Source organism: Poeciliopsis prolifica, unplaced genomic scaffold, assembly GCF_027474105.1.
Source record: "Poeciliopsis prolifica strain line A6 unplaced genomic scaffold, Auburn_PproV2 SCAFFOLD011, whole genome shotgun sequence".
Lineage (NCBI taxonomy): Eukaryota > Metazoa > Chordata > Actinopteri > Cyprinodontiformes > Poeciliidae > Poeciliopsis > Poeciliopsis prolifica.
The window spans coordinates 8958142-8982281 of NW_026562386.1; the positions used below are offsets into that span (position 1 = coordinate 8958142).

At 39.2% G+C, this 24140-nt stretch overlaps 2 protein-coding genes across 3 annotated transcripts in view; one reads left to right on the plus strand and one right to left on the minus strand.

Annotated features, from left to right (window-relative positions):
• Window positions 1-43: 43 nt before the first annotated feature.
• ss18l2 (ss18, like 2) lies at window positions 44-2097 on the plus strand. The gene is made up of 4 exons (XM_055036690.1): window positions 44-168; window positions 411-487; window positions 1778-1862; window positions 1942-2097. Exons 1-4 carry the CDS (start codon window positions 100-102, stop codon window positions 1996-1998), a joined length of 288 nt encoding a protein of 95 aa, XP_054892665.1. The 5' UTR covers window positions 44-99; the 3' UTR covers window positions 1999-2097.
• Window positions 2098-2277: 180 nt separating this feature from the next.
• Window positions 2278-24140, minus strand: part of LOC129364188 (granule associated Rac and RHOG effector protein 1-like) — a 31592-nt gene continuing 9729 nt past the window's right edge. For both annotated transcript variants that reach the window (XM_055036676.1, XM_055036675.1), the window contains exons 2-14: window positions 21854-23222; window positions 13355-13567; window positions 12659-12799; window positions 12376-12471; window positions 12125-12286; window positions 11055-11213; window positions 9520-9617; window positions 8712-8837; window positions 7557-8635; window positions 6038-6203; window positions 4581-4718; window positions 4257-4332; window positions 2278-4151 (exon numbers count right to left, since the gene is read on the minus strand). In XM_055036676.1, coding sequence (XP_054892651.1) covers window positions 3831-4151; window positions 4257-4332; window positions 4581-4718; window positions 6038-6203; window positions 7557-8635; window positions 8712-8837; window positions 9520-9617; window positions 11055-11213; window positions 12125-12286; window positions 12376-12471; window positions 12659-12799; window positions 13355-13567; window positions 21854-22342 — 3264 coding nt within the window. In that variant the 5' untranslated portion in view covers window positions 22343-23222 and the 3' untranslated portion in view covers window positions 2278-3830. The remainder of the gene's footprint in view (window positions 4152-4256; window positions 4333-4580; window positions 4719-6037; window positions 6204-7556; window positions 8636-8711; window positions 8838-9519; window positions 9618-11054; window positions 11214-12124; window positions 12287-12375; window positions 12472-12658; window positions 12800-13354; window positions 13568-21853; window positions 23223-24140) is intronic.

Genomic DNA, 24140 nt, shown 5'->3' on the forward strand with positions numbered 1-24140 from the left:
TAATCCTGCGGATGCAGCACAGTGCTCTAATTTAGGAGACGAAGAAGACGTGCGGAAGAAAATGCGCGGCCATCAGACTTAAACAAGGACAGTCCAGACATGTCGATTGTTTTTGTGCCAAAGAAGCTCCGAGGGAAGGCAAAAGTCAACCAAGAAACGATACAGCGGGTAAGAAGCGACAACGACGAAGCTGATAAATGATCAACCAGGATACATTTAGCTTCCGGCTTAGTCTGAAAAGCTGATTCACAGCTAATGCAGCGACATTTTGGTCAGTGAATGTGACCATTTTATCTGCCCTGTGTGTGTGTGTGTGTGTGTGTGTGTGTGTGTGTGTGTGTGTGTGTGTGTGTGTGTGTGTGTGTGTGTGTGTGTGTGTGTGTGTGTGTGTGTGTGTGTTTCTGCTGCAGCTACTGGATGAAAACGACCAGCTGATAAGATGCATTACCGAGTACATGCAGAAAGGCCGCGCTGTGGAATGTGTGCAGTGAGTTAAAACAGCCTGCTGATGATGGTCATGGTTCTGAAGCTCTCTGAGCCCCAAACTGGACTTTATCTCTGTCAGTTCAATACTGAACTGTTTAATTATGTTTAATGCGTGTTATATATAAAATCTGCAGGTAGACAAACAAAGCTTGTCTAGAAACAAGAGGTCTCACTTTGACATAAACTGTTCCTGTTACATATATTTAGGTTAAAATATATTTATTCTTCACTCAGTAAATTTACTCAAAATGGATAGGTTCAAAGTAGCTTTACTTCATACCAACATTGCAATCGTATAGTGTAGTAAAACTCCTAAAAAGATACCCCAACTCAAAAGGTTATTCAAGTTAGTGTAACTAGATATTACCCACCAGATTCTATTGAACACAGATGGGGACTGAAAAACTTTCTTTTAAAGAATTTTGTTCAAATCATGTCACTTTTCTTGGGATCCTATTTAAAAACTACAGGGATATTCTACACTTATTTCAGCTTTCGAAAAGCATAGTTTAGGATTTGTGATACATTTATTAAAACAAAAAAGGTCAATTGTAAGGCTTATCAGACCACCTTAAGATGAGATTATTTTGGATTAGTTATAAATCAGTCTGTTATTCCACAGACTGGGCACTGACAAAACCTGGCATTTCTTCACAGATCAAGAGCTGTGTTTATTAGAATCTGTTATTGTTGTAGAATATTTCTGTCCAGGTTTGGGTTATCGAGGTGATGTCATTTTTTAAGCAGGATCTCGTGTTTTACGGTTTGATTCCCCCCGAAATCTGTAAAACAAGCTTTTCTGTCTCCACAAATAGAATTAAAGTAGTATTTACAATTTGTGTAAAACAATCCAATTGAAGTTTGAAGTTTGTAAGAGTTGAACTCGGACAGGTCAAAGGTTGAATTGAGTTTGTACATGCAGTGGGACAGCCCTGCATGTGCTGCAGCCTGGTGATTCTGTGACATACAGAATGTGATTTATTCTACTTGTGCATTCATAAAAATAGTATTTTCAAGGCTATGTGGAAGACATACCTACTCTTAGTCTAAAAAAAAGTTACAATTGGTTTTCTACATCAGACCCTATTTTACTACCCAAGTTTGCATATATATATTCAATTTATGTTTTTTAAATAATCTAACTGTTTATTAAAGATTTAACAGATATAAAATGATCAGCTTAAGCTTGATCCCTTCAAGTAGATCTGATTTTCAGCTGCAGCAGATTGTAGTTATTAAAAACAGGAAAATAGCCCTTCAGTAAATCTGGTTTGTTCTGCATGTGAAACAGGTACCAACAGATCCTGCACCGCAACATTGTCTATCTGGCGACCATAGCTGACGCCAGTCCTGACGACACTCCACCCATCACAAGTGTAAGGAGGAGAAACTGAATGCTTATTAAGAGTGAAGGAGTGAGAGCTTATTATCCTCAGCTCTGCTCTTTGTTCCCAGTGTTCACCCGGCAAGGCGTCAACACCTGCTCTTAATGGACACGAAGAGACTCGGTGACTGTGGGAGGACAGTTCTCACCTCAGAGGACTTTTATAGTGAAATAAAAATAAACTTTACTCATTCCAGTATATGTACAATAAATACCATTTGAAGTCATTTCCAGACGTGTGTGAATTCAATAATTGACTGACTTTTAACCTATAAGAACAACGCTTTGCATTTCCAATTGCTAATTTTTTTTATTCGTTTTTTGCATTGCTGGTACACTGTGGGGGAAAAAAAAAATCAGTTGCCAGCTCAAAAGAACAATAAGCAACATAAGCCAAGCAGTCCCCCTTCATCTCGTCTTTCAGGGTAACATGTTTTTATTATTTATCTCCATCTTTTTGTAGAAGCCACTAGTAAACCATTTGTACACAGCTGAGAAGCTAACAGTTACAGTCCAAGGTCTGTAATGATGTCTTTAAAAAAAAAGAGGAAAAAAAAAAGGCTGCAACAGTTAGGGAGATAACACAGACAAAAAGCAACAAACCCTATATGTTGATTGTGCAAAGCACATTAACTATAAAAAGATATATATTTATATGTATATACAACAAACTATTCTTTGTAAACATGTTAAGTATGTTAGTTATCTGAAAACATGGTGTCATTTCATAAATACAGGCAACATTGGCATCTGCAAACATCACAAAAAGAACATTCTGGGCCTTTAAATGCAGCCCACTGCCATAAAACCAAGGGAACAAGGGCTGTAAAGAAAACAAAACCCCTTTTCACACAATGTTTTAGTGTTTAGCATGGTATATTTGGTAACCTTTGTCGATCAATGGTGTAGTTTTGACCGTAGGAAGGAAATGTGCTTTTTCACATACAGGGAGGTGGAAAATAATCATGTAATGTCTAAAATGCTAACAAAGTTATGGTATAACATGTAATACAAAAATAAGATTAATACTGTAGATACTTGTACACAAAAGTATCTCAAAGAAAACATTAGGTTTGTGGGCGTTAGTGTTTTATTTTATTTTTTATTTCTGAGCAAAAGAAAACAAACAAAAAAAAAACGCCAATCAGAGAGGAGAAAATAAACTTCATGTTTGTCAATAAGCAGGTCTCCTCAGCACCATTCGTCCTCTGAACAACGCTTTGGTTGGAAAATAATCTGCAAGTGCTATCAATACCAACATGGCACATAGATGCAGCTATAACTCTGAACTCTGGTCAGTTGATGTAAAAGTAGTGTATTTCTCTCAAATTCCACCTCTGCAGTGGCTTACTTTATTTATGCTGAGCCTGCTCAAAGCCTCTTGATAAAAAGAACTAAATATTTATATTTCAACTTCAGTATTTTACAAGCTATGAAACAGTAAGATGCTAGCTGTACTGAGTCATCTTGCATGAGATTTGGCAGTTACAGCTATGTAGACACAGTATACTTATTATGGGCAGAAATGAGAGCATTCCAAGCCCTTGCCCTCTCATAATCCTCTCCCCTCTAGTCTCACACACGCACACACACACACGCATACACACACGCGCACGCACACATACACACACGCAGCTGCAGAAGCAAGTGGGTGACGGCCGTGCACGTCTCCAGCTCTTGTCTGAGGACAGAGAAACAACCACTAGACTAACTGCTGCCAGAATGACACATGCACCGTTCAAAGTTTAAAAGATGGCAGTTCAGAAAACATCAAAATATGTCTTTCTTTTCTTTTAATATGGAGATGTTTGACATGGAAAAATATAAATACAAAATGTTGAGCCAGTGTGTGTACTTAACGTCGCTTCTGAGGCTTACAAATCTTCCAATTCAGTGGGTGTGGAGTGTAAATGACTGGAGCTGCAGATCCTCAGCGGCACGTTACTTTGGACTCGTTGGATCAGTACTGATGAAGGTAGGAGGGCCGATGCTCGTGTTTGAGGGGGAAGGATTTGAAGCCCTTGGTCATGGGTTTGGGTTGTTGCTGCTGTTGCTGCTGCTGCTGCTGGGTGAAGGGAAAACCAGAGGAGATCCCGGTGGAGGCGGAGCAGTCGCTGGCGGTTGACCACACGGGCGACTGCAGCATCTGCATGGAGTCGCTCCACTGGGAGGAAGGAGGCAGGTTCATCTGGTACAAGGAAGAGCTGGGATTGGGCATGGTGTGGGTGTGGGTAGTATGCTGCCACGGTGCTTTTGGGGGCCAGGTTTTAGTTTTGCTGTCCTGCGGGGCCAGAGAGTACAAATGAGTCGCTATTCGAGAATAGAGGTCAGGATGAAGGTTTTTGTCATTTTTAAACTGGAAATAGAAAAATGCTTGGCTTGTTACCTGGTTATCATCACCAATGTGATGGAGAGGAGGTGAAGGCAGAGTGCACACCTCTGGCTCACCACAGCTGTGTTTCCTAAAGAAAGACGACAGAGAAAACATCACAAATCAAGTTGATTTTCATTTAAATTTATATTTTTCATCTTGAATCGTTCAGTTTGTCCCTCTCTGTTTTAAAAAATTTGTTATTGATTTTATGCAATGACAGTTTTCTAATGCTCCCATTTGCAGAGATGAACAATGTTTTATCCAACATATGACCGACACATGAGACAGTATAACTTATGAGCTTCATGTCTGAGTGATTATTAATGAAAATCTCACCTCCTTTGTTTGACCGCTGCTACAAGGTCCGGCCCGGAAAACATGGAGAACAGGCTATCCCCATTGGCTGACGAAGTCTCGTCACTGGAGCTGGCAGAATCTCCCTGATTGGCTGTCCAGCTGCTGTTTACGGCCTCCCTGAGAAAACACCCGCAGTGTTTTCATTATGCTCTTATAATAACTTGGAGCTTTGATCCACAGAACCTGCTACGACCAAGTTAAAGATATTTAAGTCACATGATCATTTAATAAATGACGTTCCTGTAAAAGACAACAGAGCGGTTATTTATCTCTAGGTAGTTTTCCTGGATCAGTGTGTAAGCAGGTTGGAGTCTCACACTTGTAGGTGGAATTAAACGACAACAACTACGATTAATGTGGCAAATGCCTCATGGTGTCAGTTTTATTAGGAATTTAATTAAAAACACTGACAAACATTACTGTGAAAGATAATGAATCGCTGGTTTAATCAACTCCATCTGCTTCAGTGCTGTAACGCTGTGCAGAAGCATGGCCTCATTGCACCAAAATGTTTATGAGTCTTGTTGTACATTTATAACAATATTTACACTTCACTCTGTTGAGTTTTTTTTTATCAGTGAATTGAGATTTAAATCATAGAGTCAATATTTTGACATGTTTCCATCCATTTTTAATCAATTACGGTGTTCATGTAAAAAATTCTATATTTCTACAGACCTGATTTTCTTCTCAGTCATTCAAACCCATTTTCTAACGGACTAATGGAAAAACAAGAAAGAAACGGATGTAGGATCAAGAAAGGTGGAAAGAGAGGACACTTCTGCAGATTTTCTGTTGTGTTTGTGATGTTCAGCTATTCGACATCACAATGGTAATGGCCAAACATCCCATAATGCAAAGCTCATATCTGTTTGAGCTTTGCAGCTCATTCAGTTGTAACTTTGCAACATTCTGAGTTTTAAAATTTTAACCTTCTGAGTGGTGACAATAGAATCTAATTGTTTTTTTTTGTTGTTTGTGTTGTTAGCAGTTTCCATGAGCATTATAGTCAGAGCTTAGACATTTACTCCTGGGAGGACTGGCAGCTGTATTAAATGTTTTCTAATCATTTTTCTCACTATAAAATGATGGAATTTAAATAGTTTTGAAATTGGCTTTAATGTTAAAATATTTAAATTATCCCAAAAGGTAATTAAATGTTTTCGTAACAATTATCATCCAAGTATCTTCAAACTGTCACTGTGGATGGTGATGCTGTGGTAGCAGTCAGTCCTGCAATGAATCTGAAGAGGCCTCTGACTGAAGACTGTTGCTGTATTACAGTCTTATGATAATAATACTTCACAGTAATATGACCCGGATGACACCATCTGCTGCCCACCTCATTTGCTTTTGCTGCTCCTCTTTTAAGTTTTTTTAAATTTTTCCCCAGCAGAAAGACAATAATATGGCTGATGTGCTTTGTAGATTCCTACCCCTCACTGAAGTACTCTGGGTGGGACCAGGTTCTGTGTTGCTCATCAGGCATCGGCCAGTTGCTGCGCGTGTTGCTGGGGCGACGGATGTGCTGCACCTGCCTTTTCTGCTGCATGGCTTGACTGACGCCGGCAACGTAACGTGCAAACTCTGGGTCAGAGCCAACTGTATGGAGGGAGAGAGAGAGGACGGTGGGTGTGTGTGTGTGTGTGTGGAGGGGAATAAACACATGAGAGTTTCTGACGCCCTCAGCTTTTCTCTTTCATACCCCGGAACTCAATCCATTTAAGCCAGACTGTCTACGATGGCAGAAAAATCACAATAGCCATAAGTCAACTCTGCGCAGTAGGCTTCGACTGCAATCAAAAGAGTCTGCTGCGCTGTAAATAGAAACTGACAAGCCCAGCTCAGCACATAACCTCATCCAGATGATGCAGTTGCTTGGCTAGATTATTCAAATTAGGATGGTGCATAATTATACGACATGGTTTTAAACAGCTTTTGTTTGCGATTATCTCACCTTTTGTTCCTAATGTTCTCCTGCCTGCCTGTCCTGTTTTGTTATGTAATTGTGTAATTGGATCTCTGCAAACTGATTTTCCTTTATGAGCCAAGAAAGACTTCAGATGATAAAATTTTTAAGCTGATTAGTAAACCACCCAGAGAGAAAGCATTCAAGAGTTTCAGCTCAAGGCGATTTCACAGTTTCTCTCAAGGCGACCACAAACCTGCTGAACATTGTTCTCCTGGTGCAACAGACCCCCAACATTTAATCTGTCTGCATCTTTATGCCACAATCAACAGGCTTTGTCCTCTGGACTGATGTTAGCATCAAGAGTGAGCTGGTTCAATAATGAAGCCTCAACCACAAGCTCCAAATACGGACATGTTTGTGATTTAGAGCAACATAAAGCAGTTAACTGAAGACAGCTGAATCGACTTATTTACTTATTTTAAGGTGAACTATTCATAAGACTTGATAATATCCCTTATTACTGTGGTATACAGACTAATTAACGGAAAACTAAGTGGAAGGACAAAGTTTAGAAACTTGCAGTCACACTCTTACTTCAATCAAGGCTGCAGGTATTCTTGTTGATTATGCAGCTTTTTTCTGCCATAAACTCTACTAGACTGTCCATTAGACATGGAATCATTCTGACGTTTTGGAGTTTACATTCCTGGTGGACAGACATGGTGACTGTTTCAGGTCAGGTTTGTTAGGTGAGGGGCTGGACTTTACTTGGGTTGCTAGGCAATGAGCCAGGCTCTGCTGGGGTTGCTAGGTGAAGGGCAGAGCCTGCTGATTTGTGACGTTGCAATCCGGAGGTTTTTTTAAACTGCTTGTTTTCCAGATACCAAAATCCAGTTGGGTGGTTTTTTTCTTTAAGAGCTTTGGTTGATTTCATAAGCAGGAGAGCCCAAAATGGTAATGCAAAAACATGCTAAATGTAAAACCTGCGTAACTTTTTGTGATGCTCAAACTTCCAGATGGTAGATGGTAACTCGTGGTCTTACCTGCTGGGTCAAAGGGCATCGTGTCTCCCAGGACTCCAAACATCCCCTCACTCTGGTCCCTGTTGGGCCAAGTATTGTTGCGGGGCCCCTGAGGCTTCTGACCCAGCATGGCTGAGATAACTGTCTCCATGTAGGTGCTGTCCAGGCCCAGGCTGTACAGGTCTGAACTCAGGTCAGGCAGCCCTGGGGACCCCCACTGGCTGATGGGACCTAACGGGGACAGTCCTGCTGGGGGGCCTTGTGCTGCAGGTTGTTGCCCGGAGGTGCCAAGCCACTTGTTCGCCACCCTGTGCTGTGGTAGAACTTGTGGTGGGGTCTGCTGAGGTGGCAGCTGGGAAGGAGGAGCCTGCTGCTGGGTGATGGGCTGCAGGAGGTGCTGGTAGTACTGCAGGGCAGGAGGGGAGGGTTGCTGAGGCGGAGGAGGCTGCTGCTGCTGCTGTGATGGGGGCGGCTGGGTTTGAGGCTGAGTCTGTTGCTTCTGCACTGACGGAGGCGGCTGAGTTAGGGAGTTAGACGCCGCCTGTAGAGCCGTGTAGGAAATTGACTGGGAAGCTGGTGGATGGCCACTAGGCGGCTTCAGCTCTGCAGGGTTAGCAGAGGCCACAGAGTTCCTCCTCTTCACCAGGGGTGACGCCTGCTGGGATTTGCCCATGTTGAATCCTGAGAGAAAGTCGATGACATCTTGCATCTCTTGGTCAGTGGGAAGGTTCTTCCCCTGGTCATCAGATACCGAACCATTAGCCAGCTGGTTTTGCTGGGTGGTGTCAGGCGTGCTGGACAAGCCACCCATCTGTAGAATACTCTGGACCCGCCCGTCGTTGTGCCCGAGGCCCTTGGCCTTGTCATCGGAGCTACTGGTGGAAAGCATGCTGCGGGATGGAGTGCTGGGGATGGAATAGCTGCCTCCGCTGTTGGAGCTAGATGAGACCTTCTTGGCAAATTTGGAAGTCAGTTTAGATATCGTTTTTGGCAAGCCACTGGAGGTTTTGGAGCTGGTACCCGTAGGCATGTCCACCTGGCAACCGTATTCTGGGCTTTCACGCTGCAGCTGGATTTGAATGGTCGGCAACGCCTGCTCCCTTTTTCAGTGAAACACAAAGTGTTATCGACAAATGAGAAGAAAGAAAAATAACTCTTGGTTCAACATCCTCTTACTTTCTCTCCTTCCATCTGTTGACGTCAAACACGGCTGTGTAAAGTACATCTACCAGGCCGAGGGTCTTCTCTGGATCCAGGCTTCGCTGGAGTAGGGACATGGTGGCCGGGTCCTCCTTCAGACACCTGAGCAGAAACAAGATGATGTTAACTTAACATGATATCCAAGACTTCACTGCACAAATTTTGTTTCTCATGGAGTCAGTTCTTACCCGAAACCAAACTGTAATAGTGTTGACCAATGTTTAGTTACATCTTTGTGTCCATCACTGACGATAAAAGTCAGTGATGGACTTTTTGTCACATGGACAAAATTTGTCAAGTTATTAAAACCTGCAAGCCCCCCAAAATTTGTTTTTTTTTCTTCTTAAACTAAGCTGCAGTACTTAAATTTTTCAACAAAAAAAAAACAATATTTGATCTATTCTGAAGAAACAAAAACAGGATTGAGGTCACTATCTTGAAAATGCTTCCTGTATTTAGCTAAGTTTAGTAAATTTATTAAAAGCAGATTTAGCAGGAGAAAGTAATAAACTTGTTTGTTGAAAGATGAATGCGGTATTTTCTATTATATTATGTTTTTACTCTTGACACCCCTGCTTCAGTCCCTTCTTCTCCACAGATGACCATAAGCAGACATTGAAAAACTATTTCAAAGTGACATTGAAGTAATCCGAACCCAAAAGGAACCATTTTTGGACAGATATGACATATGAACATTGTGTTCTTAGCCAAATCTCAACTTCTGTGGTTTTTAATCAACATTGCCTTAATCTAATATCTTAGAAAAATGTGTTGGCAGACCCACCATGTTGAAGGAACCTGGACCACCACCTTGGATCCCTCCAGAGTGATGTGGGGAGCGTATGCCTCCTTATTCTCTATCTGAGCCGTATCAACAACCACCTGTTGAGGCAGTAAAACAAAACACCTCAATCGGCTTCTAACAGTGTGCAAATGAAACAACTTCTCTTCACTATGCAGTAGCTGGACAGTATGTAACCCGTTTTAGATTTGTCCGGCATTCGCTCACAAGCATGCAGCGAGGCAGGTCAAGGTGAGGAAGCCGAATGCTTTTAATCAGACAGCGCCAAAGCGGCATGTCTTCCTGCTAGTGTGAGCAAGTCTGTCCACAAGTTCTCTGAGAGTGGCCTTGGCTCCTCGAAACCCATGTAAGCTGGGTCACAAAGAGGGAGGGAAGTAGGGAGGAGTCCATTTCCTGGATTACAGGAAATGACTCCATTGTTTTTGACAGAGCAGGTGTATCCTTAAAAGACCCACTTGGAGTTTTTTTTTCTTTTTTTCTGTTACCAAAAAGAACCACACAGATAAACAAATAATGTCAGTATGACATGTCAAATAAATCCAAGACAGATCACAGGGAGCGAAGGGAATATATATTGTATCCAGAAGATTATAGGACGTGTTAAATTTGGTTTTAATGTCAAATCTTCCCATTTTGTGTGTTTTTCTGTTATGTTCCATTGTTGGGTTCTATATTGTTGAACTCCTGTAAAGCATTTCTGAGTACTTAGAAAAGCTCTATACAAACAAAATGTATTATTATGTTTTACACATCCATTTATATATAACATCATATACTTTTTAACAATGTAATACGTAGATATGCAATCTTTAAAAAAAAAAAGTAAAAAGTTTCAAGGAATACAAGGTTACAAGAAAAAAAAAAGGAGCTCTACTGCTCTGCATGGACTGACAAGTATAAGAGCAAATGCAGGCATTTTATAAAAAACAGGGACTTTATTTTGTGTGTGTGTGTGTGTGTGTGTCCATGTATACAGCGGTATAGTCTATTTTCAGCTTAGGGGCGATAGCCTAAGATTAGGGGCTAATGCAAGACACTCATTTATCATCTAAGGACTGTTTTACAGTTCTAACTGAGGTGGGAGGGCTTGATGGGAACACTCCGTTTTTTCCTGTGTGGTCTAACGTAAACACAATGATGGCCCAGCTTAATTTCGACTCCCTATTTTAACAGTAAAAGGTAAAAGTCAGAGGGCAAAGAAGCTTTGTTTGCAGACCCGTCCAGGCAAGCCTATCCTGCATTCAGATGATAAAGGAATGCTTTTTCTCTTATGTGTGTCTCTGGTGTTTGTTTACACCTCTAAGCCATTACAGAGATCTGATGCTAATTTAAACAAAAACAAACAGCAAGATGGGGAAACTCGTAGAAAAAAAACACAAAAAAAAACAAGGACTCAGCAACTATTTGCAGAGACCTGTTCAAAATAAACATTTGTCCCATTTACTTTCCACATGAGAACAATACAGCAGAGACTTAAAAGGCAACATGAAAATGCATGACAAATGTTAGCTTCTCACCAGACCAGCTTGGGCAAACAGCAGCTGGACAGCCGTCTTACAGGCTCCCCTCCAACTGGATGGGCAAACCTGATTGAGGACTTCTGTGACTGGAGACTCGTCCCGGGGGGTCATTCCGTTCTGTCCCAGCAGCTCCTTAATTAACTGAAGCATTGTGTGCTGCAGACGAAACATGGATGAATGTCAACTAATGTCTGCTTTCAACATCTGATGATGATACACCAGAGATGGTAATAAAAAAAATCAACTAGAGATATACTTAAACTGTGGCACTTTGCTTTTAGCAGAACTTTAAAAAAATGTGGTATTTGTTTGGTAAATATGAATAACAGGTTCCTCTTGCAGTGTTTACCTCAGAAGTCCAAAGTTAGATATGTGAATGACTATATTTATACAATGATGCAGATCTCCAAGGTTGAGATCTATTTACTAATATTATCAGTGACCAGGGTTAGTAAAAACCTAATAGGAATCAGTTCATTAGTTTTTATAGAGATGTTTCAAACTGTTTTTTATAGAGATGTTTCAAACCAGTCAGCTGGCTGAAAGAAGGACAGTTTATTTTTCCCTAACTTCTAAAGAAAAACTGAAGTGTTTAGAAATATTTCTGTTGGATGAAAATATGTTATTGTGTCAGCTAAAGGAGCAGCCTAATGCTGTTTTGACACTGCAGAAAAAAAACAAGCATTATTACTTGAAACGTTAGCTTCATTGTAACTGTAATTTTTGTAGCAGGAATACTTTTAATTTTCTATAGTGAAACAAATATTGTATCTGTATTTGAAAACAAAATGAGGATGTATAGTACTGTTTTTAGTATTTAATGGCACATGCACTGTCAAAAGTGTGAATAATCTTTGTTTTTGGCCATAACTATCACCAAGATATTTTTTCTGAAGTGGTATGTGTTGTAACAAGTTTGAGAACCTCTGTCGAGAGTGCATTGTTAAACACAGAAAATATTCCTTAAAACCTAGATTGACACATAAGACTAAAATTAATTTACTGTGACAAAGATGCACAATCATCCACTTTTTAAAGGTAAAACTCCTATTTTAGATTTTACAAACCGTTTTCAGTTTGAGGTTCTCTGCCGCTGATTCGTTGAAGGAGACCCCTTTAAGGAAGTGAGAGCCAATCTGCACAGGGATGGTGGGAAGTTCACACTGGATGGGCTGGGAGGTGGTCTGCCTCCTGCCTGCCTGCTGAGCTTCAGCCTCACTGCAACAGCCCTTCATAGAAAACAACGCAAACATATTAACAAAACTCCACATTCAAACCTGAACCCATATCTTCAAACACTTTACGTTTGCAAACCCACCTGTAAGGCTGCCTCCACAGCTTTGGGGTTGAAATGAAAACCTGCCTTCAGTGCATACTCACTATGACCCAGGCTTTCTAGAGCTGCTTTGTAAGCCTTTACAGACAGGAAACACAAGTAGCAGAGTAAATGCAGCAGTACTTTTAGCAAATAACTTAGAAAAAGTATGAGATTATTTCTTTCCATAAAAAAATATTTTGAATGCGTTACTGTGTGAAGTGCCAGTTTAACAGCAGCTGTTTTAAGAAGTAAGGTTAGGTTTGATGAACATGTTGAAGCATACTTGTAATGCGCTGTCAATCTTCATGTTGAGCTCCTTCAGCTGGTGCTCAGGGATGGTGGTGTTGTTGGAGCAGAAGAGCTGCTGAACCTGGAGGCCAGCCAGGCAGCCGTCCCGGCCCCGTTCTCTCAGCCTCGCTGTGGCCTGAAGACATGAAAGCAAAAAGCTCAACAAACTCACGAGAGAAAAAAAAAAGCTCAAGTATGTTTAATTGTCAATTTGAACAATAATTTTTTTTCCAGTTCAGTATAAATTGCTTCATAACACTGCTTAAATCTTGTTAGATACAACATTAAAACACAGGCAGAATATTTTTAGAGTGATTTAAAAAGAAAATGGTTTTAGCTTATATGCTGTCACTCTATATGCAGCTCTTGTTTCCTCGAGGGTCAGCACTTTGCATGACAGGGTTTAACAGATCAATCAACCGACTACCCCCCTCTTTGCCTCTATGTATGCAACACCCAAAAGGGAGCCAAAGAGACTGATTAGCCTGAGGATTAGTTGAGTCCTTTTACATAACAGGCTCCTTTACATGGGTTGGAATTAGAGGGGCACAATCAAAGTAATACAGGTTCACACACACACAGTAGCCTGGGAAATAGGCAATAGTGGCTGGAAATCACACGGTTATCAGTAATGTGTAACAAGCTGAATTTTCACCACACTGACAAACTCCTGGGGCTAGTAGCTGCATACCTCAGCTGCACCTTTCCATGAGCGAGAGGCTTCTTCCAGCTCCGTTAGAGGCCCGAGGTCAGAGTTTTGGGAACGGGAGTTGACGCAGCGCTCTTGAGCCTGTGCAAGAGCCTCTGCCAGGCAGTTCTGGGCCACAGGCTGAACCTTTTGCAACGCTTGTGAAAGAAACTGGAAATGGACCTGCATCACTGTGACGAAGCACCGACCCAGCACCTGGACAGACACAGAAGCTATTTCTGTTACAACACATCACCAGAAAAATCAATTTAACAAAATCAGGCAGGGCTGTTAAAATTCAACATGGACATCACTGGGAAAATTGTTAAGTAGAGTGAATGGTTGGGAAGCCAAAGACTAGGCCTGCAACTAACTATTATTTTAGTTAGTTGATTATAATTGATTATTCTATTGGATATTCTGGCAAGTAAATGGATAAAAAAAAATTGCATATCATTTAACTACTTAGCTTGCAGATGCAAATACAATTCATTTTTAAAATAAAAATATTTTATTGTCTAAATTGCAACAGCGTATCATTCTTTTAGTGAACGCCTGATCATCAACACAGTCTGGGTTGATCTATTAATAATTTTTTTTTCTATTAACCAATTCATGAACTAATTAAATAATTAATAAAAAACAGGTGAAGCTAAAACTATGTCATTCAAGAAGTTTTTGGTAGAACATTTTACACAATGAGTTTTTTTCTTAAATGCAAGATGCATATTATAGTGTTGGGAGTCTGTACAATCCAGCTAATCTATTTCTAAATTAATTCACAATTATTTCAACAATTAACACATCACAAGTAATTCAATTGATAACTCAGCCTTATTTCTGACCATTTATTAACTCATAAAATATGACAATAATTGTAAATAACATTTTTTGTTTTTCAATTTGGCTACAGCTTATTTTTATTCTCAATAGTGAGCCGATTACTTTTTGTAACATTTATAAGCATGTTGCAACAGTTTGGCACCGTTAAGCTGCTGAATCATCTTTTACATTTGCCTACATTTGTTGCCACATGACTGTCAGCAGACTGTCATGCGACTAATTTATTTAATGATAAGATTATGAATCATTCAGAAGCATGCCTGGCAAAATTTTTGTACCTCTTGTCTTTACAATTTGTGACAATACAAATACAAACTTGTTAAACGGTTTTGAGATATTATGTCTAGAAACAAATTTCCAACATTTTTTCCAACCAAAAAACTAAGGTGTGTTTTGGGGCCTTTTATTCAGCCTGCTTTAATCAGAATAAAAATATGAAGATCTAAGAAGTTTCATAGACTACAGGTGAACAAACAGCATCATGATGATAACGGAACAGCAGCTTGGACTGGAAGAAAGAAGTTGAACTCGTCTGAAGCACCAAGAAGCTTTAAATATCTCAAACACTATTCAGTCTATCATATGACAATGCAAACATACCAGGATCACGAGGTATAGTAAAGCTGGAGGAGCTGTGAGTGTGCAGAAGGGATGCAAATTTAAAAATTTTGCACTTTAGAAATCTAACAGTTATAAAAGAGCTCCAAAAAGAAAGCCATCATTGGAGGAAACCCATAAGAAATCATGTTTATAGGAAATGTAAGGGATGATTTTCATCAGCAGGGTCGGGGAAGCTGTTGGTGTGCGCAGCAAAAAAAAATTAAGACTGGCACAAAAGTACAGCTTGTAACAAATCAACTACAGTGCATCAGCCAGAAGTACAACAAAATAGTTCACACTTAACTATTTTCTGACTTAAAAAGTCTTGGAAAATAAAGCTTGAACTGGTGTTCAAATATACTCTCCATCTAATTTGACTCAGATTGATGTATTTTGCAAAGAAGAGTGAGTAAAAATGTTAGCATCCAAGTATCCAAAGCTGGTAAGGACAGCCATACCTTCAGATGCACTGAATAGAAAAGCACCTCACATTTTTGTATTTGGAAGTGAACAAATATGAGGAACCATTTATGCATTTCCTTCCAGTTCACAATCATTTTGTGAAGAATATAATAAATCCCAATAAAGCACATTGAAGTTTGCTGTTGTAAAATGACAAACTGAGAAGAGTGAACACTTCTGCAAGGCATTAGGATGTTTTTCTCTGGGGCAAAGGTTTTGGGAAAACCCCTTCAATCTGAGGCCATGACCATGTGGTCAAGTTAAAACACACGCTCTCAGAATAAAGGTTTCCTGGACAAAAGACTGTCTTTGTACTTAACTTTGAGATTGACCACGAGCTGCAAAACACACAAATCAGAATAGAATATTCTTTGCATTTTTTTATTTTTTTTTTAAGCAAGAAAGATCTGTTGTTTTTCTACTGAGCTTATCTGTCTTTTTCACTGTCATTAAAAATTTCCCACAGTGCTCTTCGCAGTTCCTTTTTTCAAATTCAGCTTTACATCATCCTGGAATTGCCATTTCCAAATTGCGTGTTTGTGTGCGAAGAGAATAGTTCTGCCTTGTTTGCTGGTTAGCGGGAGAGAAACAGGACACCACAGGGCCCACCATGGTCACAGGGTTTTCTTTTTTCAGGTACTTGCTGAAAATATCTCAAGAGATTTGCTGAGTTGTGAGGACGGAAATATGCTGTCGCGGTCTGACAGCGGACAGAAACAACAGGACGCAGCCACTTTCAGTCCTCAGCGCCACACTTCATGGGAACCACAGTGCCATGTAAATATGGGCAGGCGTAAAATTCCACATGTTGGAAGTTTCATTGTTATCGTAACAAAACACTTATGGATCTATGACAGAGGGTGGAATTCGCTGCCTCATTTGCTTTGTCTTTATCCCAACACGAGTATTTCAGCGGTTGATCAGCCATAATTTCTACAGAAAATTGTCAGCCCATAAACAAAGCAAAAAAAATCTCTTAAGTAACGAATGATGATGAGGCATACCAACATAGAACAACATAGGAAGAATGTACAATTTTACTTGCATGCATTTCTATGCTTTTAGCATTTAAAAATGTTAAAAATATATATCTTTGGCCAGAAGATGGCACTTGATCACATCATGAACTGAAAAGATTGTATATTTTATAATCTGAGGATAATAACGGTTGGGAACAATTGATTTAAGTTTTACAGGATTGCCTAAAACATAGAAGGATTCTGAAATAAAAAAGAAAAGAAAGCAAACAATGTTGAAAATCAATCTGAACTGTTTTTGTGACATACATATATCCCAAAAAAAAAAAAAAAATATATATATATATATATATATATATATATAAATATATATATATATATATATATATATATATATATATATATATATACACCAGAGGACATACTCAGACAGATGACAAGGCTTTAGGCTGATATCACAGAGTGAAAACATATCCTAAATAGGATAAAAATACGCAAACACACTCTCAGATCAAAAACTAGTGTGAAAGCCTACAATAACTGAGCAAGTAGAAAAAAAAATGAGGACATGGCCTCAGCACAGATAATGGATAACACATGTTATTGGCTGTGCAGTATCTTACAGTCATGGAAAATATGAGAAATAGGGAGTGCAGCAGAGCCAAGCTGCTGTTGGCCCCTACTGCAACCAAACAAGGCCACTCATGAATCCAACACGTTTAAGACTTCCATTTTCTGAGCACACCTGCACTATAAGAACACCAAATCTAAGGGGGTAATGTTCCTGAGATCCAGATTGCAGATAGGAAGTTTTATAATAACCAGATGTCTGCTTGGGGAGGGTTTCTTTCGACTGCCGTCTGATTTGTTGGGGGAGGAAATAAAAAGGCTCTCTACCTTAGTTGGTCAATGTAAACAGTCCTGCTGTGCTTTCTGTTGCCTTTTCAGCTCTTATTTCATGTTAGGAGCTTCAGACCCATCTTCACGTGACAATTTATTGCAGAGATTAGAAAAGTGTTAACTGCTTTTCTGATCTGATACCCAATACAAAGTACTGGGTCTTTGTATTGGAAACCATCAATGCAATCAGATAGATCCTTATCTGCAGCAGTTTCAAGTTGCGGGTCTTGATCAAGTCCAACATACTAAGGTCTTCCTCAAGGTTCTGCTTTGGGACCCTTTTGTTTCTTTATGTATTCTCCTTCCTCAGCACATTTTTAGAACTTTTATACGATATAATACGCTTTAAATCTGATGTGTTTTTTTTTTCTTTTATTCCAAATAAAAGTGCTAAGATTATCAAAAATAGGATGCCTGAAAATCTTCAATTAAAACAAAAGAATATTTGTTCAGACAGATCTCTGATGCGAGATGTCCCTTGTTAATCTACAATTCTCTAAGAAGATTAAAAAAAAAGGTGAAAAAAGTTGAGCTCCACTTTTATGATGACAAAGTTGCATATTTCATCAAGACTTCATTAGGCAGATTCATCATTTATGTGTCTAAATAAAACATCCCTGGAGTTCCTAAAGGTTGTTCAAAGAGCCTCTTGGTTTTTATCTGGTTTTCATGTCATGTCTCTTAGTGTATCGAAGAACATTTTGATTGTGTTGTTTTTTTTAACTGTGCTCTAAATGAACAAGCAGTCAGCAACAGCAGCTCCATGACTGTAGAATTAGAGAAATTCTGAACTTCCCAATCTATTCATTGGTATTTTAATGAAAGAAAAAAAAAAAAAAACGGCAATGTGAAACCCAACAGCTTCCACTTAATCTGAAGAAAGAAGAAAAGTCTTCTACAAGTAAGCTCAAAAATGCTACGGCACCAATCTGTGTACCAAGCATGTTTGCACTTATTTAAAGGCCTGTTTCAGTTTATAAAATGTTGCACACAGCAACTTATTTATGAATGTGTTCCTCAGTAAATGTAATGGAAATTACATCCTGCTGGGTCTCTCTATAAACAAATTTGATGTTTGAATTAAGAACACCACGTTATGGTGAAGGAAGTAACATTGTGAAAAAAGATGTCAGAAGCTGTAAACTAGTATGTCTGGTGATAGGGATGAGTGAATGCTTTTTTTGGATGTCATAATGCCTCTCTTGTTGCGTCTGCCTTTGGTCTTATTTCTGTGCTTTAAACTTACAAGTTTCTCAAACAGACCCTAAAAAGAAGGACCTTTTCATGCATATTTGGCAGCAGTGTCCCTCTGAGCTGCCAGAGAACCACATTCTTTTTGTGGAATAAAAGAAGGCAAAAAGGAGAAGAAAGAAAGGAGACATGAGCAAAAGAAGGGAAGGAAGAGGGAAAAGTTTCACATACCACAACTCCCCAAACTCAACAATCTATTTGGTTCGTTTAGACGACCTCACAGTCTGTCCAGCTACCAGACCACATTCCATAAATGAGCAACGCGCAAACTTGCATTATACCCTGCATTGAGTTGGTAGCAAATGATGTGTAAACTCCTTTATACAACATGTATGTGTTATTATAAAACAAAAAACTGGACGAAAGACTGAACGGTGACTGTTGGTTGAAAATGACTCTTCACAAAACCACAAAGTTCAGTAATTTCATTGTGACAAGCTTCTTTTTTTGGCGCCATACCAAAATTGCCAACTGCTTTTCCATCAATTGTTCTTGTTTACATGTTTAAAATAAATTTACATTTAGTAGCATAATATTATTGTATGTACAGAGTGGTTTCCACAAAGGTTTTTATAACTAATAGCAGAGCCATCCATCTATGCTGAAACAAATGTGCCATTAATGCCAGGGTCCAGACACCGAGTGCAAGTTCCAAATCATGCGGTCTAAACTTTCACAGACTTGGCCTTCCTCTAATATTTATCTGTGCATATTCACAACCACAGAGAGTCAGATTAACTGACTGCGGTGCAGAAGTGTTTCCTGTTTTGGGCTCAGCCACATCCACAGAAGTTCTGCAGTCCCTCACCGGTCTTGGCTGCTGCTGCACACCCGTTGGCTGCTAAGTCATAGTTTTGTTTAAAGATCATGAAAGAGAGAATTACAACACATCTCTCATAATTTTGTTCTGCATTACTTTTTTTAGCAATGCAGACTTAGTGCCGTTCCCATTTTGTGGCTTCTGCAGACTAAATGAAGAAATATTACTACAGATCTACAGCCTTGGATCAGCCAGTAGCCGCACAGAGAGCCAAAAGCACCAGAATTTAAAATAGAAACCCTTAAATAATTATAAGATAACATAAATATCCTTTGAAATAAATATGATGAATACTTTAATGTATTCGTTTAATGTGGAAATCAGTTCAAATTTGAACTAGTGTGCTAAAAATATAATTTCAGTACTTATTTAAACATTTCATGGCCCTAATCAAAGTTAATGGGTGTGGCTAATACTGTAAGAGCAGGTGATTGCAGTTGCTGTGCAAATTCACCAAACAAATGTGATTCTATTTAACATTTAACACAAGCTATCTTGACATTTGAATTATTTCAAGATTGACTTTAGCACATGAAATATGACATCACACACTACAGAAATAAGTAAGGCTTTAAAACATCAGTTTGTGTCAATCTATATCTCACTGAAATAAGTGAACTTCTCATTCATAATCTAATTGATTGAATGAGTCTATCCAAGAATTTTACAAATGATTTACTGGTTGGATTGTGGTGCTTCATTGATGCAAGATAAAAGCTTTAAAGGTTGGAATTAAATACAGTCAGGTGTTTTTTGAGTGTTAATTACAAAGTTAGTCGGCCTGGATTTATGTACCTTAACTTAAGATACATCAATCCGAAGAATTAAATTCTTCAGATTGAATTCTATTTTGCTTTTGGAGTTTTCCTTGTTTTTAGTGGTGTCTTAGTTTAAAATAAAATTCCTTCTGGCCTTTGGACTTGGGTCAGCCTGCGAATCCAGTTAACTTGGAGTCTCTATTTACATCACAACAGTTTCATCTGTAATACTGAGTCTCACAGGTCACCAGCATGCCTTAAAATCTCCATTGAGCATAGGATAAACCAACAGACAGCAATCCTTCCCAAGAATCATTCCAGACACAGCGTGGGTTGTGGTGCCCACAGAAAAACAGACAAGACTTTACTAAACAGGTTCTATGTAAAATACCTTTTTAAACCATGTCCCAAAAAAGATTACTAGTAAGAAGTTAACTTCAAATTTGACTTCTTGAAGCATAAGCAACTTGGTAAATGCTTCGAGCATTTACCAATGCTTTAAATGCTTTAAGCTTTTCAATCATTTAGTCCAGATGTTTTGCTGGGGCCCCTCTAAGACTGATGTTGTAAACTATAATGACCCCATGCTCAAGGCTTGACAGTGTCAACATAAGTTGTCCAACCTGGCTTCATGAACCCAGTGACCCGAGCTTCAAGTGGGTTGAACATAACCGAGATCTAGAACAAAAGTGCAAGCAGAGGTGTCCAGGAGAATTTCCTCCTGATATGAGAGCAGCCCCAACTTATAGAGTAAAATGTAAAAATATATCTATTCTTGGATCAATCTTTTACAGATACTGTTAGAAATTGTAAAAAAAAAAAACTTCTGTGCATCACCTTTGAATCTGTTTTTAAATTTTACTAGAAGTTATAACAAGTTATTCTCCTGTTGAGTAACCCTCAAACAATATTTCACAGTCTGAATATCATCAAATGCAAGACTGTAGAAATATGGTGTAGTCTTTAGGTTCGCAAAACGTGGCTTCTGTTCTCACATCCCTCTTGTTTTTCACACCTCACCCTCAGAGATACTGACACTGGGTGTAAAAATCCCGTTTGAGCCAGGAAACACTGATTCATAGAGCCAGCCTTACGACAGTGGGCGGCTAAACATCTTTGCACCACATCTAGAAGATAAAAAATAAATGAGTTACATCATGTTTGTGGTGCTAATCTGTTCTTTTTTTCTGCTTCAAAATAGTTACAAATTGACTTAATTGTTTGGAAAACATCAAGGAGCAATTGATATAATCACTGTGTTCTCTTATTTAATCCTACATATTTTATGTTTTCTGGACAAGCTATTATATTCTTTGGATTGAATTATATTTGTCAAATAGAAAGAAATTCACTTGTTATGGAGAAATCATGTATTTCTCCATTGATTGCCCTGTACGGTCAGACAAGACCCCGTTCTTGTAACAGCTATGTTCACATGTTATGGTAAGGATTTGTCAAATATTTGCAGATATGTTGATGTCCAAAATATAATCATTAATAATTCTAAATTATAAATAAGCTTTTACAAGGACTTGTTCCACCCATTTCAGAGTTTGTTTTTTATAACAGAGGACTGGCAAAGTAGCTTTAAGGGAGTTTATATTCCTTCGTTAAAGGCTCATTATAAATAATATACAAAGAAAAATCTTATCTGAACAATAAACCTTTCTGTATTTAACAATATTGTGTTGTTAGGTATTGTTGTCTTCAGTTTGTGTGAGTTTAATGTGTTTTTTTTATATATATATATATTTTTATGTAACACTAGCCACTTGTCTGACAAGTTTAAAGGATTTTACTATGTTCATTTATTTGCACTCTCATTTAAATCAATAAATAAAATATGGAACAAAATGTTGTGTTGAAGCTCTGATTCTCCATTACTACGTACCTCAACATCCTGCAGGCTGAAGTCGTTCTGGTCTTTAAAGTTAGCGGCCCCGACACTCAGCTCCATCAGCATCTTGGCAATCTCAGGCTTTATTGCTGCAGTCAGCCTGCTGGCCGCCTCCATGACGTGTTCCTGCACGTCCTTCAGTTGCATAGCTGCTTTGGAATAGTGAGAGTTCCTGAACACGCTGCTGAACAGGTCTGTAAGGAAGGCGCTGGCCCTGCAGAACACGTTGAGAGCATCTAGATATTTGGAGATGCCTTGCTGGATGTCGGCAACAGCGGTCGTAGTGCCAGAGCCAGGTGGATGGCAGCTGCCAGGAATGCCCACCCCAGTGCCCATGGTTGAAGAAGTCAGAGAGGCGCTCAGGGTCCGGCTCAGCTCAGGCATCTGGTACTGCTGGTGCTGCTGCACTTTCTGCTTGGACCCGCCAAGCAAAAAGCGACGCTTATAGTCCATTTTACTTTCCTGTGCACTACAACAATACATAGGTGGTGCAACAGCACCGGAAGCTCCTGTCTTTCGTAGTCTGTTTTCCACAGAAAGCAGTCTGGGCCAGTCTCACAAAAAACACTCAGTCCAAGAGTCAACTGGTCAAGTTAAGTCGAGAGACAGCTCAAGGATTCCACCTGCCAGAGGTTCATCTCAAGTGTGCCTTGTAAAATGGCAATAAAAAAAAAAAAAGTGTGATTGAAGGCCGACAGGAAGAGTAAAATGTTTACATGCAGCCCTGCTGCAGATTCTTCATGCCTAACTTAGAGAACAAGACACACCCCGGCTTCTCAGTTTCCAGCTTAAAAAAACCTATCATAATAGAGAAGGAAAGGTATTACAGCAAAGTTTTAAAGTGCATTAACTTTCCTTCAGAATGGGAAAAATATTTCTAATACAGTATACAACATTCACATATGTATTTACATATATAATGTTATACCAGCTTTACACTAGTAAAAGTAGAAAACTCGTTTAAAAGCCAAAAGCAAAAAAATGCATCCATGGAAAAAGACACACTGGTCAACAGCACAAAGGGGAAAATAACAATTCTTAAAAAAGCAAATAAATTCTCCAGTCAGAAGCTGTGACTGTTTTGTTTTTAGAGGGAAGCAAAAAGGCAGACAGATCCAGTCCGTCTCAAATCCTTTTCACAAAGCAGAACGCTGCAGGCAGTGAGCGCGCGGCCAGCTGTTGGCTCTGACTGTCTGCCTGTCTGAAGTCTCCCAGCAGCGTCCCGGTGTGTTCCCCGTCTGCTGGCTGAGGTAGATATTGCCCACGGAGGAAACAAGTGTGCTTCCAGATCTTGCCGTTTTCTGCGGATGCAGATTAGAGCGACAAAAGCACAAATGTATCTGTAAGGCCTCTAGGTCATCTCCTGAGGGAGGAAAAGACAGAGCAACAGAAGATAGGGTTAGCATCAAGTCAGAGAGGAAGGATGAGTTCATCTCATCTGCTTCACAGGTGAATTAAAAAAAACTCATATATTCAACAGGTCATTTTCAAAGTAATAAGAAATATTAATTATGTAATCACAATTATGAGCCGGCAAACACACTTGTAAATAAATAGCTTTAAATATGATTTATGGACAGCCTGTATAAAAAAATATTTTTACAAAAACAGAACTGAGCTAAAAGTCTGACGAGGATGGAAACTCTATTTCACAAGAGAGTCTTAGCAATACAGTCATCCATTTTCATCTATTTTGCAAGTTTTGTTCCTGTTTTTTGCTGTAAGACAAAACACACTTCTCATATTTCATTACACCGTTGGCCACCAATCATTCAACATTTTATATCAAAATTTACAATACAATTTCCTATCGAGAACCACAGCAAATAATTCTAATCTACTGCAATATTTTGCTTTGTTAAACAATGAGTTATACAGCAGAATGGCTTAAATCCTAAATCTCTGAGCTTTGCAGTGATATCTTATTACAGCTGTGGTTTTAATGTTGTGCATTTCTTGACGATTACGAACATCTTTTTGCATCTCTGTAAGAAAAAAAAACAAAACTTTCAAGCAGTGTTTGACCAGAAGCAGCTGCAGAGACATTCCTGCAAGACAGCATTGTTGGAAATCACTGTGGAGTCTTTGAGTTTTACATAGTGGGAGACACAATACTCCCATTCTCACTCATACATCTCACTCTGGCCTCTTCACTTGATTAGAAATATGCTACTTTATACTGTCAATACCAAAGGGGGTTCAACCTCAGTCCTTTTTTTTTTTTTTAAGAAATATAACTCAAAACTAATAAACAACTACTTGTAGCAGATTTGTGGTTTGT